The 12,493-nt window shown below is 42.0% G+C and overlaps 1 protein-coding gene across 3 annotated transcripts in view; it reads right to left on the bottom strand.

Annotated features, from left to right (window-relative positions):
* The window catches only part of PRDM15 (PR/SET domain 15), a 73,841-nt gene that overhangs the window by 34,675 nt on the left and 26,673 nt on the right, over nucleotides 1–12,493 (bottom strand). For all 3 annotated transcript variants that reach the window (XM_061627592.1, XM_061627590.1, XM_061627591.1), the window contains exons 7-12: nucleotides 9,291–9,506; nucleotides 7,416–7,551; nucleotides 5,900–6,078; nucleotides 4,421–4,515; nucleotides 3,984–4,071; nucleotides 793–960 (exon numbers count right to left, since the gene is read on the bottom strand). In XM_061627592.1, the coding sequence (XP_061483576.1) occupies nucleotides 793–960; nucleotides 3,984–4,071; nucleotides 4,421–4,515; nucleotides 5,900–6,078; nucleotides 7,416–7,551; nucleotides 9,291–9,506 (882 nt within the window). The remainder of the gene's footprint in view (nucleotides 1–792; nucleotides 961–3,983; nucleotides 4,072–4,420; nucleotides 4,516–5,899; nucleotides 6,079–7,415; nucleotides 7,552–9,290; nucleotides 9,507–12,493) is intronic.

The following is a 12,493-nucleotide window of genomic DNA, read 5'->3' as shown; positions in this document are numbered from 1 at the left end:
GCAATCTGAGCTCTTAGACAAATCGTAAAATAAACTGCTGAGAAGATATTGCACACAATAAGTGTGTTCACACCAAATATCTTCAAATTCCAGGTTACATCCCAACACTAGCTTCAGCAGGAAAAAAACCACTTCACTTCTGTACTGTTTGCACACTCACTTTTTTGCCCTCATGAAAAAAATAGTGATATTGGCTTTCCCAGATTCTTCACCCACGTAAAGGAGCATGGATAGTGTTCCTTTGGTAAAGAAACCCTGCTGTTCTTGCCCAGGAGGCAAAAGCAGTTGCCCTCAGTGCCAGGACTGCCTGCACCATCTCTTTTAAGCTTCCCAAGAAAACTGTAATCATACCAAACATCTGTTAATCAGCTGCAAACTCTATAGTAATAGAAGCATATCTATCACAGTAAACTGCCAATAGAAATACATTAAAAATATTTCTTCGTTATGTAAGCTTCCTATAATAAGATTATTCTTACTTTCCATGTGCACAAGAAAAGACAGAAACTCTCCCAAAAACTTTATGCAACTCAAGGGCATGTCAGAGTTAATGTCAAAAGGGACATTCATGAATAGTCCTTCAATCTCACCCAGGGTCTGAGCAATTTATATTATACCTGTCAGACAAACAGTGACAGAAATGGTTCAAAGCTTCCTAGTAATCTATTCCAGTGCTTTATTATCATGAATTAGAAGAAGAACCAGCTTCAGTGTGCCACCTTCCTAGTTTTAGAATGACTATGAAGAGCCAGTTAAAAATGCAGGAAGAGGGTCCCTCACAAATGTACTTACCTTCTAGATGTCGCCTCTGGTGATCCAACATGACATCCTTTCGGTAGAACAATTTGTTGCAGATCTCACAAGCAAATTTCTTGTCCCCGTGTTTCTTTTTGTGTTTTGAGAGGTTGCTGTTTGTAGAAAAGAATCTAAAACACAACTCACACTGAAACGTCTTGTCATCTGCAAGGAAAGAGGAAGAACGGGAAGTATCCTAAATGAATTTTTACCATTTAGTTGCTTTTTAAAGAATAAACCAAAGAATCCAGATTAGCAGGGCCTGTCTCTTAGAAACAACAAGCATTTTCCTGTCTTATGTTGCACTATACATTTTAAATACTAACCATCTCATTCAGATACTGCCAAACTTCGGTTGGTAGCCCAGCTACGTCCCTACCTGAGCAGAGAGGATCTTACATCAGTAGTACATGCTCTGGTAACCTCGCGATTAGACTACTGCAATGCGCTCTACGTTGGGCTGCCTTTGAAGACCGTTCGGAAGCTACAGCTGGTCCAAAATGCGGTGGCCAGATTAATAACGAGGACCAAGCGGTCGGAACACATAACACCTGTTCTGGCTTGCTTGCATTGGCTGCCAATATGCTTCCGGGCCAGATTCAAAGTGTTGGTTTTGACCTATAAAGCCCTATACGGCGCAGGACCACAATAACTGTCGGAACGCCTCTCCCGATACGAACCTGCCCGGACACTGCACTCTACATCGAAGGCCCTCCTCCGAGTTCCGACTCATAGAGAGGCTCGGAGGGTGGTGACGAGATCTAGGGCCTTCTCAGTGGTGGCCCCCCGAACTCTGGAACAGTTTCCCCGATGAGGTGCGTATGGCGCCGACGCTGTTGTCTTTTCAGTGCCAGCTTAAGACCAACCTCTTCTCTATGGCGTTTTTAACTTAAATTTTATACAGGAAATTATTATGAAATTTTGATCTTTGTATTTATATGTTTTGTAGTATTATCATGTAATTTTTATGAGATGTATTTGTATTTTTTTGTTGTTCACCGCCCAGAGAGCTTTCGCTAGTCGGGTGGTCTAGAAATCCAATAAAAATAAATAAATAAATAAATAAATATTTAATGCTTAACAATGCAGATCAACATGTTGTTCTGTGCCAAGCCACCCTGGGGGACCAGTGTGATAATTTAACATGATTCACTATAAGAATTTGGATGTTGCACTGATGCAGTACCCCATCCTACATATTCATTTGATGGAAATTATAGGAAGGGTTGTAGTTCAGCGGTACAGCATCTGTTTTGCATGCAGAAGGTCTCAGATTCAGCCCTCAGCATCTCTAGGTCAGGCTGGGAGAGACCCCATCTGAAATCCTGGAGAGCCACTGCCAGTCAGTGTAGATAACACTGAGCTTGAAGAACCAGTGGTCTGACTCTTATCTTCCTATGAGTTTGCATTTGATCCTCAAGCCACCCAAAATATTATTCCAAAGTCCCTAATTCAAGATGTTAACCTGAATTTGCTAGTTCAGGAGCAGTATAGGTTTATCATCAAGTCTGAAGGGAAAAGACTGCCAAACCACATCTAGAAAATGGCATAACGGCTTTAAACTTCTACAGTATACTGGACAAGTTTGTTCCAGATACGTACAATGTATGGTTTTCTTCACATTGATGAGAAGAGTACATGTTCAGTTTGCTACCACCCATTCTCTTTCCCACTCAACGGGTTGCATTCCCTGCAGAAGGAGGGACCTTCCTCTGGAGGAAGGACCCTGTGGATGCAACCCCATGTGTCCCTGAACTTGGCTTTTTTTTTAAGGCTTTCCTTGCAAGGCCAGCAGAATGTTACCTTGGTCTCAGCTAAAAACTAGCTTGGCCATATAGATTGCTCTGTCCTACTGTACACAGACAGAATGTTGTGGGTCCCACAAATCAATAACAACAATGTTCCAGAATAGACTACAGAAGACATTTGAAACTGGCTATGAATTATTCCACTGTAAATGCTTATAACAACTGAGCTGTACCTATTTGGCAATTTTTAAAGCTTTTGTATAATGTGGCAGCACCTACGCTTTGGAACTCCTGCCTAGCAACATTAGGAAGGCACCCTTGCTATACTGTTGCTGTTGGATCACCACCTCCACCACCCTTCCCTGTGGGACTTCTGCCTGGCAGACGTGCATCTTGCAGGACCAAGCCCCAGGTACCCAGCCAGCTGTGACTGATTTCCACCACCTGTTCCTCTTTGGAGGGATACATAAGCCGGCTGGCTGAGGTGGCCTGGGAGACCCAGTGCCTGCAGGAAGAGGAGAACATCGACACCCAGGGAAGGAGAGCCTGCTGCTGCTGCTGCTGCTGCTGTTGGATCACCACCTCCACCACCCTTCCCTGTGGGACTTCTGCCTGGCAGACGTGCATCTTGCAGGACCAGGCCCCAGGTACCCAGCCAGCTGTGACTGATTTCCACCACCTGTCCCTCTTTGGAGGGATACATAAGCCGGCTGGCTGAGGTGGCCTGGGAGACCCAGTGCCTGCAGGAAGAGGAGAACATCGACACCCAGGGAAGGAGAGCCTGCTGCTGCTGCTGCTGCTGCTGCTGCTGCTGCTGCTGCTGCTGCTGCTGCTGCTGCTGCTGCTGCTGCTGCTGCTGCTGCTGCTGCTGCTGCTGCTGCTGCTGCTGCTGCTGCTGCTGCTGCTGCTGCTGCTGCTGCTGCTGGATCACCACCTCCACCACCCTTCCCTGTGGGACTTCTGCCTGGCAGACGTGCATCTTGCAGGACCAGGCCCCAGGTACCCAGCCAGCTGTGACTGATTTCCACCACCTGTCCCTCTTTGGAGGGATACATAAGCCGGCTGGCTGAGGTGGCCTGGGTTTTTTTTGTGTGCTGGTTGTGGGTCATCTTTTTTTTTTTTTTAAATTTAACGTTTTAATGTATTGTTTTTATCTTGTACGTCGCCCAGAGTGGCTGGACAACCAGCCAGATGGGCGACTAATAAATTTAATAAATAAAATAAAATAAATAAATAAACTGTTTTAGACACCTGCTAAAAACATTTTTATTCAACATTTTATTTTATACCACTTAAAGACTTTTTAAAGCAGTTTATAATTTTTTCTACATAGATACAAAATAAAAATGGAATGTCCAGATGACTTCTACTGCTCCCCCACTTTACTAGATAAATACAATGCTAGCCCATTTCCTACAACTTAGTTGATTACCAGCATACCTGTTCTACAGTTGTGAAATTCTAATGCACTCTCTATCCGAAAAGCTTTTTCACATGTAGCACACTTGTACCTGTACTCATTGTCAACCTGAGGATACAAAAGTAGGAAACTGAAAAGAAAGCATAATAAATATGTGCATCCATATTAAACTTGTACTTTTAAAAACACTCTTTTTGATTTGTTTCCCCAACAGAGTTTATTCCGCCGGGAGAAAAATTCACACAAAATTAAAATACTCATAAATTGTAGGGGAGGTTTCTATGGTCATTTTGGGGGCTCTTAAGCTTTTGGAAAAGCAGAGGTACCAGATTTCTCTAGAGACAAATTAACTACGATTAGGAGAAGGCCCATTCTGAGATGTGCAGATCTTGCCTAGCATGGCTACTTAATCCACTTCCGCCCCATAAATGGCTTGTTGATGGAGACCCATACCAACCTCATTCCTACTGTGTTTGTATGAAACATGTTGCTTCAAACTCTCTTTTCGACTGAAAAGCTTGGCACATTCCTCACATTTAAACAATTTGTCACCTAAAGGATTAATCAGAAGAAGACAAAGTCAAGTCGTTCGTTTATCCAACTGGAAAATTCAGGAATAACTAAGAGCACTAAAATAGTATGAAATGTTCAGTTCACTTGAGACTAAATAGTTATTACACAGTCTCCAAAATTTAGGAGAAACCCTAAGTGCATCTGGGCTGTTCCCAGTTAGGAAACTGATAATGCTCAGTACTACAGAACACACCAGAATTATATCTTTTATAAAATAAAGCATATTAATTATATAAAAAGGAATTTCAATAATACTGAGGTTGCAATCATATACACACATACATGGACGTACATCCCACTGTGCTCAGTGGGGCTTACTTCTGAGTAGACACGCACAAGATTGCAGGATGAATAATAATATGTATGCACTTTCATTTATTTATTACATTTATATCCCACGTTTCCACCAAGGGGCTAAAAGTGGCTTACATGGTTCTCCCCCTCCCAATTCTACCCTCACAACAACCCTGTGAGGTAAGTTAGGCTGAGAGCTAATGAGTTGCTCAAGATCACCTGATGAGCTTCATGGCTGAGTGGGGAGTTGAACCCTGGTCTCCCAGATGGTAGTTCAACATTCTAACCACTACACCACACTGGCTCACTTTTATATCTCTTCATTGAGAAAAACATTTATAAATCAAGGCTCTGGAATGCACTGCATCACAGCTGCTTGGCATGGCAATATCACATCAGCCATGCATCTCTTCTTACTATTTAACAGACTATTGCGTTCTTCATCAATCTCCACCCCAGTTTCTGACATTCTGGAGCAGTGCAGGGACTATGAGCAAACCTGCTGGCTTAAAACTAGCAGTGGGTGAACATTACAGCATAATAATGGTTCTAGAGAATGTACAAATCACAATATGGGTGGAGGAGTTGAGACATTAGTGACATTTTGCCTATGACACTTGCACCACTACCTTCCATGCAGTATCTCAAATCACAATGTCCCTGCTAGGTACGGGAAAAATACCATCAGTTCCACAATAATATACTGAAGTTTGAACACTGAGAGAATGTGAAATCTCTGAAACAGAATTGCTTCCTTGAACAAAGGCTCACAAATGAACACCATTACACATTTTTGCACTATTAACTGATTACCTAGAGTTATCTCTTCTGATCCAAACTTGATTTATGTTTCAAGTGGTAGGAGGTTTTGCTAGGCTTTGGAAAGCTATCTTACTAGTCTTGTTATCCTAACTGATGACAATCTGCAGCCAGTTCGCTTAGGTATTGCTTCAACTTCCCATCAAATAAAACTGTTTTATTTTTGCCTGCTAGCTTGAAGAGCTCTCTTCCACTGTAACAATAAGTTATGGGAGCCCTGAAAACAAAACCAAGTAAAATCTGAACCCACCATGAGACCGGATGTGCCTGCTGAGATTGCTGCTGTTCTGGAACATCTTGCTGCAGATGTTACATTGATACACACGCTTGTGTTCCCCAAGTTGCTTGATCAACTTGCGCCGCATCCCATGTCGGCTGGAGAGGAGTAAGCTCCTCTTGAGGGACATAGAGCTTTGATGATGAGAAAACCTGCCAGATTGATAAGAAAGCTGTGGAAGGAAGGTCTCAGCAGCCAGTTATTATTCATCATATCTATATCTGCACTTCTTTATACTGTCAACACACTTTATGATTCTTATCTCATTTATTAATAACCCTTTGGAACAGGATAGATAGAGTGTTGGGATAGTCCTCTCACTGAGAAGTGGGGAACCAATTTCTCTGAAAGCATCCCTATGGCAAGAGATCTTTGCATACAAAGAGCTCCTTTTTGCTGTGTTAGCTTTTTATCAGGGCTCTTTTAAAGATGTGACCTGGCAGGTGCACTCTAGGAGCAATAGAGTCTGCATGGAAACACAGGCTTGCTTTGACATTTAGACCAGCTCAAAGATACCTGCTCAGAGAACTTTGTAAACCAGAATCAGATTCTATCAGTGTCTCCTCCTGCCCACCTGCCCACCTCATGCAGTACATTAATCCCACATCTGGATTACAACCTGAAGTGCAATTATGAATTTCTGTTATATAGAAGGGAGTACTGTAAGGGATGTGAGACCCTTGGCTCAGGCCCTTTTGCCTATCTGCAACCGGAAGCTATGGAAGCACAAGGGGACATTACAAGGATGCAGTCTTTTAAAACGAGGGGAAGAGTGACAGCGCAGTGGCAGAACACATGCTTTGCATGCAGAACATTCCAAATCGAATCCCTGGCATCTCGAGGTACAGCTGGGAACGATTCTTGTCTTAAATGCTGAAGAGTCACTTCCAGTTGGTGAGGACAAGAACATTTACCTTTGATTAAGCTAGTAAAGGCGATTTCTTTTTATATTAGAAATATTTAGAAAGTTACTACCACTTAGGGAATATACATATATAAACCAATTACAATTGTCAGGCTTTAGAATATGAGGTTTCATCACAAGTCTGCTATTACCACAGACTGCACTTGATTTTTATATTAACCCCAAATAAGTTGAATTTCATGTTTCATTATATTCAAGATAAAGAAAGGTTTCTGGTTGGATCAAATTGCCTGGGAGTGGAGTTTCATTAATAGGATGTTCCTGCAGGTGGAAAGCAATTTATGCTGATTCCTCTTTCCCCCTTCAGCCCCATATGCCTCCTGAAAATCTACTCTGACCAGAACAGTATGGGAGATGGCACTGTTGGGGAGGGGAGATTAGTGAACATAGCTAAACCCCCCCAAAGCAGGAATTTCTGCTGGATTAGAATCACTTCTGCAAATCACGGAAAAGCAAATCTAGATTCAACTCAGAGTTGTGTCTTTTCCCCAAGTCAATGTGTAGTGGACCATTATAATAAGGAAGCAGGGCATTTTACCATTTGCCTTTTCAAGAGGGACTTACTTTGCTATAGAGTTCTTACTGTTTGTAGTACCAGGTAGCTTCGCTAATACCACCTCCATAAACCGTGCTTCTTCAGCAGAAGGAAGGGCTACATCATCAGGTGGAATCTCCGTTATAATTTCAGCAACATGTTCCACTATCAATTGAATTCAAAATTACCAAGAAAATGTCAGATAATTATGACCTTTAGATACAACCATTGAAGATATTGAACTTAATGGATCGTCCACACCATGGTTAAGTCAAAGATGATTTGCAGTGCAATCCTAAACAAGTTTACGCAAGAGCAAGGCCCTCTGATTTCAATAGGACTTACTCTTATGTAAATGTGCACAGGATTGCAGCCTTAAATGTTATTGGATCCATTGACTTCAGTGGAATGTAACTAGTTTACATCCATGTTCTTTGTCTGACTAAAGCATACATTCAATTACCCACAGACTTAGTGATTGCTTCTGATGTAACACTACATATCAGAAACAATCCCTATATATATTAGCAATAAATAAAAGTGGCAAATACATGAGAAAGCAAATGCACTGTAAAACAGTCAATGCGAGAGGATGTTTCACTGAATTTATCCCTTTTTGTCTGTGAAGTTCTCCAAAAGTTATGTCAGACAGCAAAAGGGCTAGCAAGGTTGCAAATTTCCTGTGAAAGGGAAGGGGGATGAAGTGATAAAATTCAACAAGGAGGGACAATTGAGTTAAAAGTAGGAACTACTTTATGGAACTCACTATCTGTAGCGGAAGAAGGGAAAACAGCTCAGCAATAGAGTTCAAGTTTCACATGGAGTAGTTCCCAAATTCAATCCTCAGCACCTCCAGTTAAAAGGTGTCAGAGATTAAACATGGGTGATATGCAAGATCCTCAACTGGATCTCTTCACAGCGTTTCCTTTTTATTCTTTTTTTCAATTTAACAGGGGGTTCCAAATTTGACTGGAGCAGAGATGCTGAAGGAAGGGATGTTTAACCCTTTGCCTTCCCCTCTCAAATTGCTTCCCAATGCTGCTATTACCCTGCTGGGAGAAAACAACACACATACCTATAGTATATTGTGCTAGTCTCTCCTCTGCCACAGGTCTAACAGCATCTTTAGGGAAATGGTATGGCAGGGAAGGATTGCAACACCCTATTCTCCCCTTCAGAGCTACAACTTCAAGGAAATTCAGAGCCTCCCCTTTCATAGATCTCTTGGGCATGTCTGTTTTGGCCTTCAGGCAGCAGTGCTGGGAAAGATTTTGCCTTGTCCAACACCTTAGACAGCCAGAGTTGGATGGAGAAGATAACACTAGGCAGGGTAATCAATGGTCTGACTCAGGCTCTTCCATAAGTTCACATCTTGCAGTTCACCACTTGTTATTAAATGAGTTCCCCAATGTAGCTATATCATCAACTTCCCACCGTCCCCTAAAATCAGTGCAACTGGCAGTGCAAAATAATGGTTCCATTTAGGGCAGGAGTGGAGAACTTCCCTCTAGACCTCCTCGTTTGGCCCACCAATCCATTTTGGCCAAATCACACCTACCTGCCCTATACATGACAGCATGTATCATGTAAGGTGTGGGGCACATAAAAACCTGCCTCAGCCAAAAAGGAGTTTGCAGGCACCACTGATCATCTGCTTGGTAGTGCCTGTAAACCCCCTTTCAAAGCCCTTCAAAAACAGCACTTTGAAAGGGTCTCCTGAAGACTGTTGAGGGCAAAAAAGATCACCTGCCATCACTGTGATGCCAGCTGATTGATGCCAGCTCTGCACACCTGTCAACCTTAACCTGTAAGTTTGGGGAGTGATAACAATTTGGCTTGCTGGGCTAAAAATGTTCCACACTCAGTTCAGGGTACCAAATGAAATATCATTTTTAGTAGCTCACCAGAAGAGTCTTTATTGTCCACAATCGCAAGAGGAGTTTCTGCTTTTGCCACTTTTGGCTTTCTGCCCCTTCGTGGTTTTCTTTTCACTTCCACAGTGGGGTTGTCATTTTCACAGGTTATGGGCTTATCTGCAGGGAGAGCCTTATCTGGAACAGCATCATTTTGGTTGCTCTTTGGAACTCCTTTGGGTTGCTCCACATGGCTCCGCCGATGCTCTGCAAGGGAAGAGTAATGAGTCTGGAGTCACAGGAAGATATGTGGCTGGCTGAACACTAGAAGGTAACTTCCCTTTATTTAATCCCACCTGAAGTCAAAAATATTCCACCCGCAGCTTCCGACACAGCTGTGACAAAATCAGTGGATGAAAGAATGCTTTTAACAGGAACTGTTTTTAGAATGCTGCTTGTTTTGTTGATGTGTCTGCCTCCCTGGGCTCTTCGGGAGAAAGGGCAGAATATAAATACAATAAATAAAACATATTTCACACAGTCATGGATGATATCCAAGTGTGGTGTCCCATTTGTACAACAGACTTCCACTAGTGCAAATGGGACATATCCCTCCTCTCCTCTGGAGTAGATTGGGAGGGGGAAGGGACCTGCAGCGGGGAAAAAGGGAGAGGAATCCCATCCCTTCTGCTGGTGCAGAGTTAGGTCTCGCACCACGAATCTGCAGTAATCTCTGAAACAAAACCAAATAAACAAAAAACTCATATGAATTGCATTCCTTATTTGTTGCCCTATGTACGGGAAAAGATTTGCAAAGGTACAAATGAGTGGCATTAAGTGCTATTTTCTCTTGTAAAATACACCTCAGCACTTTAAACTTCAAATACTGTGTTAATAACAAGACTGGATGTAATATAAAATTCCTCAGAAATCTCATGGGAAAACTGTAATGGTATGAAGGTCACTATTTATTTTCTCTCTAGTAGACGTCAGTTGCTCTCTTTCTAGAGAGAACTGAATAACTTTTATTAGTCAGCAACTTACATTTCAGATCAGTTATTACCATATTTGTAACTATACTTGGAATATGGGGAAGGAGAGGGTAGAAGTTCTTCATAGTATGTTATATATTTGTTACGTGCCGTCTTCTTGGAAATTAGTATTACAACCCGACAAACTGGTTATATCTCACAAACGTAAAGATAGTGAGTATTCTTATTCGTTACCAAGCATCCCTTTTTTGGACATTTGTATTGGGAAATCTATGCTTGCCTCTCGACGCATGAGTTTTATTAGAACCATGAAAATACTCTCTCACTCCCCTTATGAATGGCGCTTGATAATTACCTGCCACTCTCATGCCATGGCCAACCAAATCTTTCGAACAAGGAATTCCTTGGATAGAATGGGATTTTCGGTGCAGAGATTCTACATAAATATGTCTCCTCCCACTCCGCTGATAATTCCTCCTATGCAATTTTTGCATCATACTAATCCTCCGTCTGCTACTAAATCAAGTATTACAGGCCGCTTGTCCCCCTTGCACGACAGTTTCCCAAGGGCAAATAGTCTCTATGAGAAGGGGGACCAACTACCACCTACAACGGCCCCGTTCCAGGAAATGTAACCTGAAGAAACTCAGATCGCGGAATTATATTCCACGCTACCTGATACAGAAAGGACGACCTTAATCAACAGGCTTTACCAACTGATTCATCGACTTAGGTCATCGCCCCCGTGCAAAATTTCTTCAGAAAAAACGAGCAATACTAACAGGACGGCGACTGTTTACCTCCATCCAAGTACTTCCGATGAAAATACAATGCATCATAAAATAACTACCCCTTTACGGGCTGGTGAAGATTGGATCAGATCAAGTTTTCTTTATCCAGAAGAACTTGGGTCTCCTTCGGTGAAAAGGAAAACACTTACTTCTATTTCTAATTCCAAGTCGAACCAACCTTACTATCCCATCAATGGTGCAGTATTTAGTGACGCTGTGGGCTCTTTATCCCAAATTACGGAACTTAACTGACAATTTCATTCTACACTAGACTCCGTTGACCCAACTCTTCCAATATCGCCCATTGTGTTTCCAAATGTTTCTAAGTCGTCTCCTTCTGATAACCATTCTCTTCATTTCCTCTCGTGGAATATTGCTGGATGGAATTCTAAATTAATCAATCAGGAGTGGATCACTTACCTTTCCAGTTTTGACATTATTTTCCTTCAAGAGACTTGGATTACCCATAAACCCTTTCTAAATGGTTTCACCACTTATCATCTCCCAGCATCTCCTTCACTGAAAGGTAGACCAAAAGGGGGAATGGTGATTTTTATTTCCACCTCCTTGGATACGCATGTAACCTGACTTCACCATTTGAATACCTGCGCGATGGCAGTTCTAATTGAATTTGATGCTCTCTCTTTACTCCTTATTAATGTATACATGTCTCCTTTGGCGACGCGTAACTTTATAGAAAAGCGTTGGGATGAATTAGACCACTACCTCCTAGATCTTGAGTCTGCCTATCCTCACGCACAATTGTTAATCATGGGCGACTTTAATGCAAGGATAGGCCCCAACAACACCTCCTTGTTCGTGTCAAAATCAGAGCTTGGAAAAGTTACTTTTTTGAACTACAACTCCCATCAGCCCTAGCCAGCATGGCCACTGGCTAGGGCTGATGGGAGTTGTAGTTCAAAAAAGTAACTTTTCCAAGCTCTGGTCAAAATTATGGCATGGAGAGGATTGTGATCATTTTCCCTTCCCTTTTCCTAGGAATTCGAAAGATCTTAAGATTAATAGTGGAGGAATTTGTTTAGCTCGCTTAGTAGCCAGTCATCACCTGATCATTCTGAATGGTCTCGAGCAACTTGATGACTGTGCAGAACACACATTTATATCTAAGATGGGAAGTAGTGTAATCGATTATGTACTACTGTCCTATAAATTACTTAACTTGATAGAAAAATTTGCTGTTGGTACTAAGCTTAATAGTGACCATCTCCCTCTTGCCTTTTCATGCTGTATTTCTCAGAAGCTGCGTTTATCCTCTAATTATAACCCCATAGTAAATTTGTTTTACTCTCATTATAAAAGAGCTACTTGGATGCCCTCCTTAGCTTCTAGGATAGAAGTTTTTTTGTCATCCCCAACTCTTTGGACATTCAGACACATTTAATGAAGTCCGATACTTCGGACGATCTTCTCAGAGTATATGCTTCCCTTATGGCAAATATTAATAACATAC

This window comes from Rhineura floridana, chromosome 5 (genome assembly GCF_030035675.1).
Source record: "Rhineura floridana isolate rRhiFlo1 chromosome 5, rRhiFlo1.hap2, whole genome shotgun sequence".
In the NCBI taxonomy this organism is placed as follows: Eukaryota; Metazoa; Chordata; class Lepidosauria; order Squamata; family Rhineuridae; genus Rhineura; species Rhineura floridana.
The sequence above is the reverse complement of the archived record's forward strand: the minus strand, read 5'-3'. Positions and strand labels throughout refer to the sequence as shown.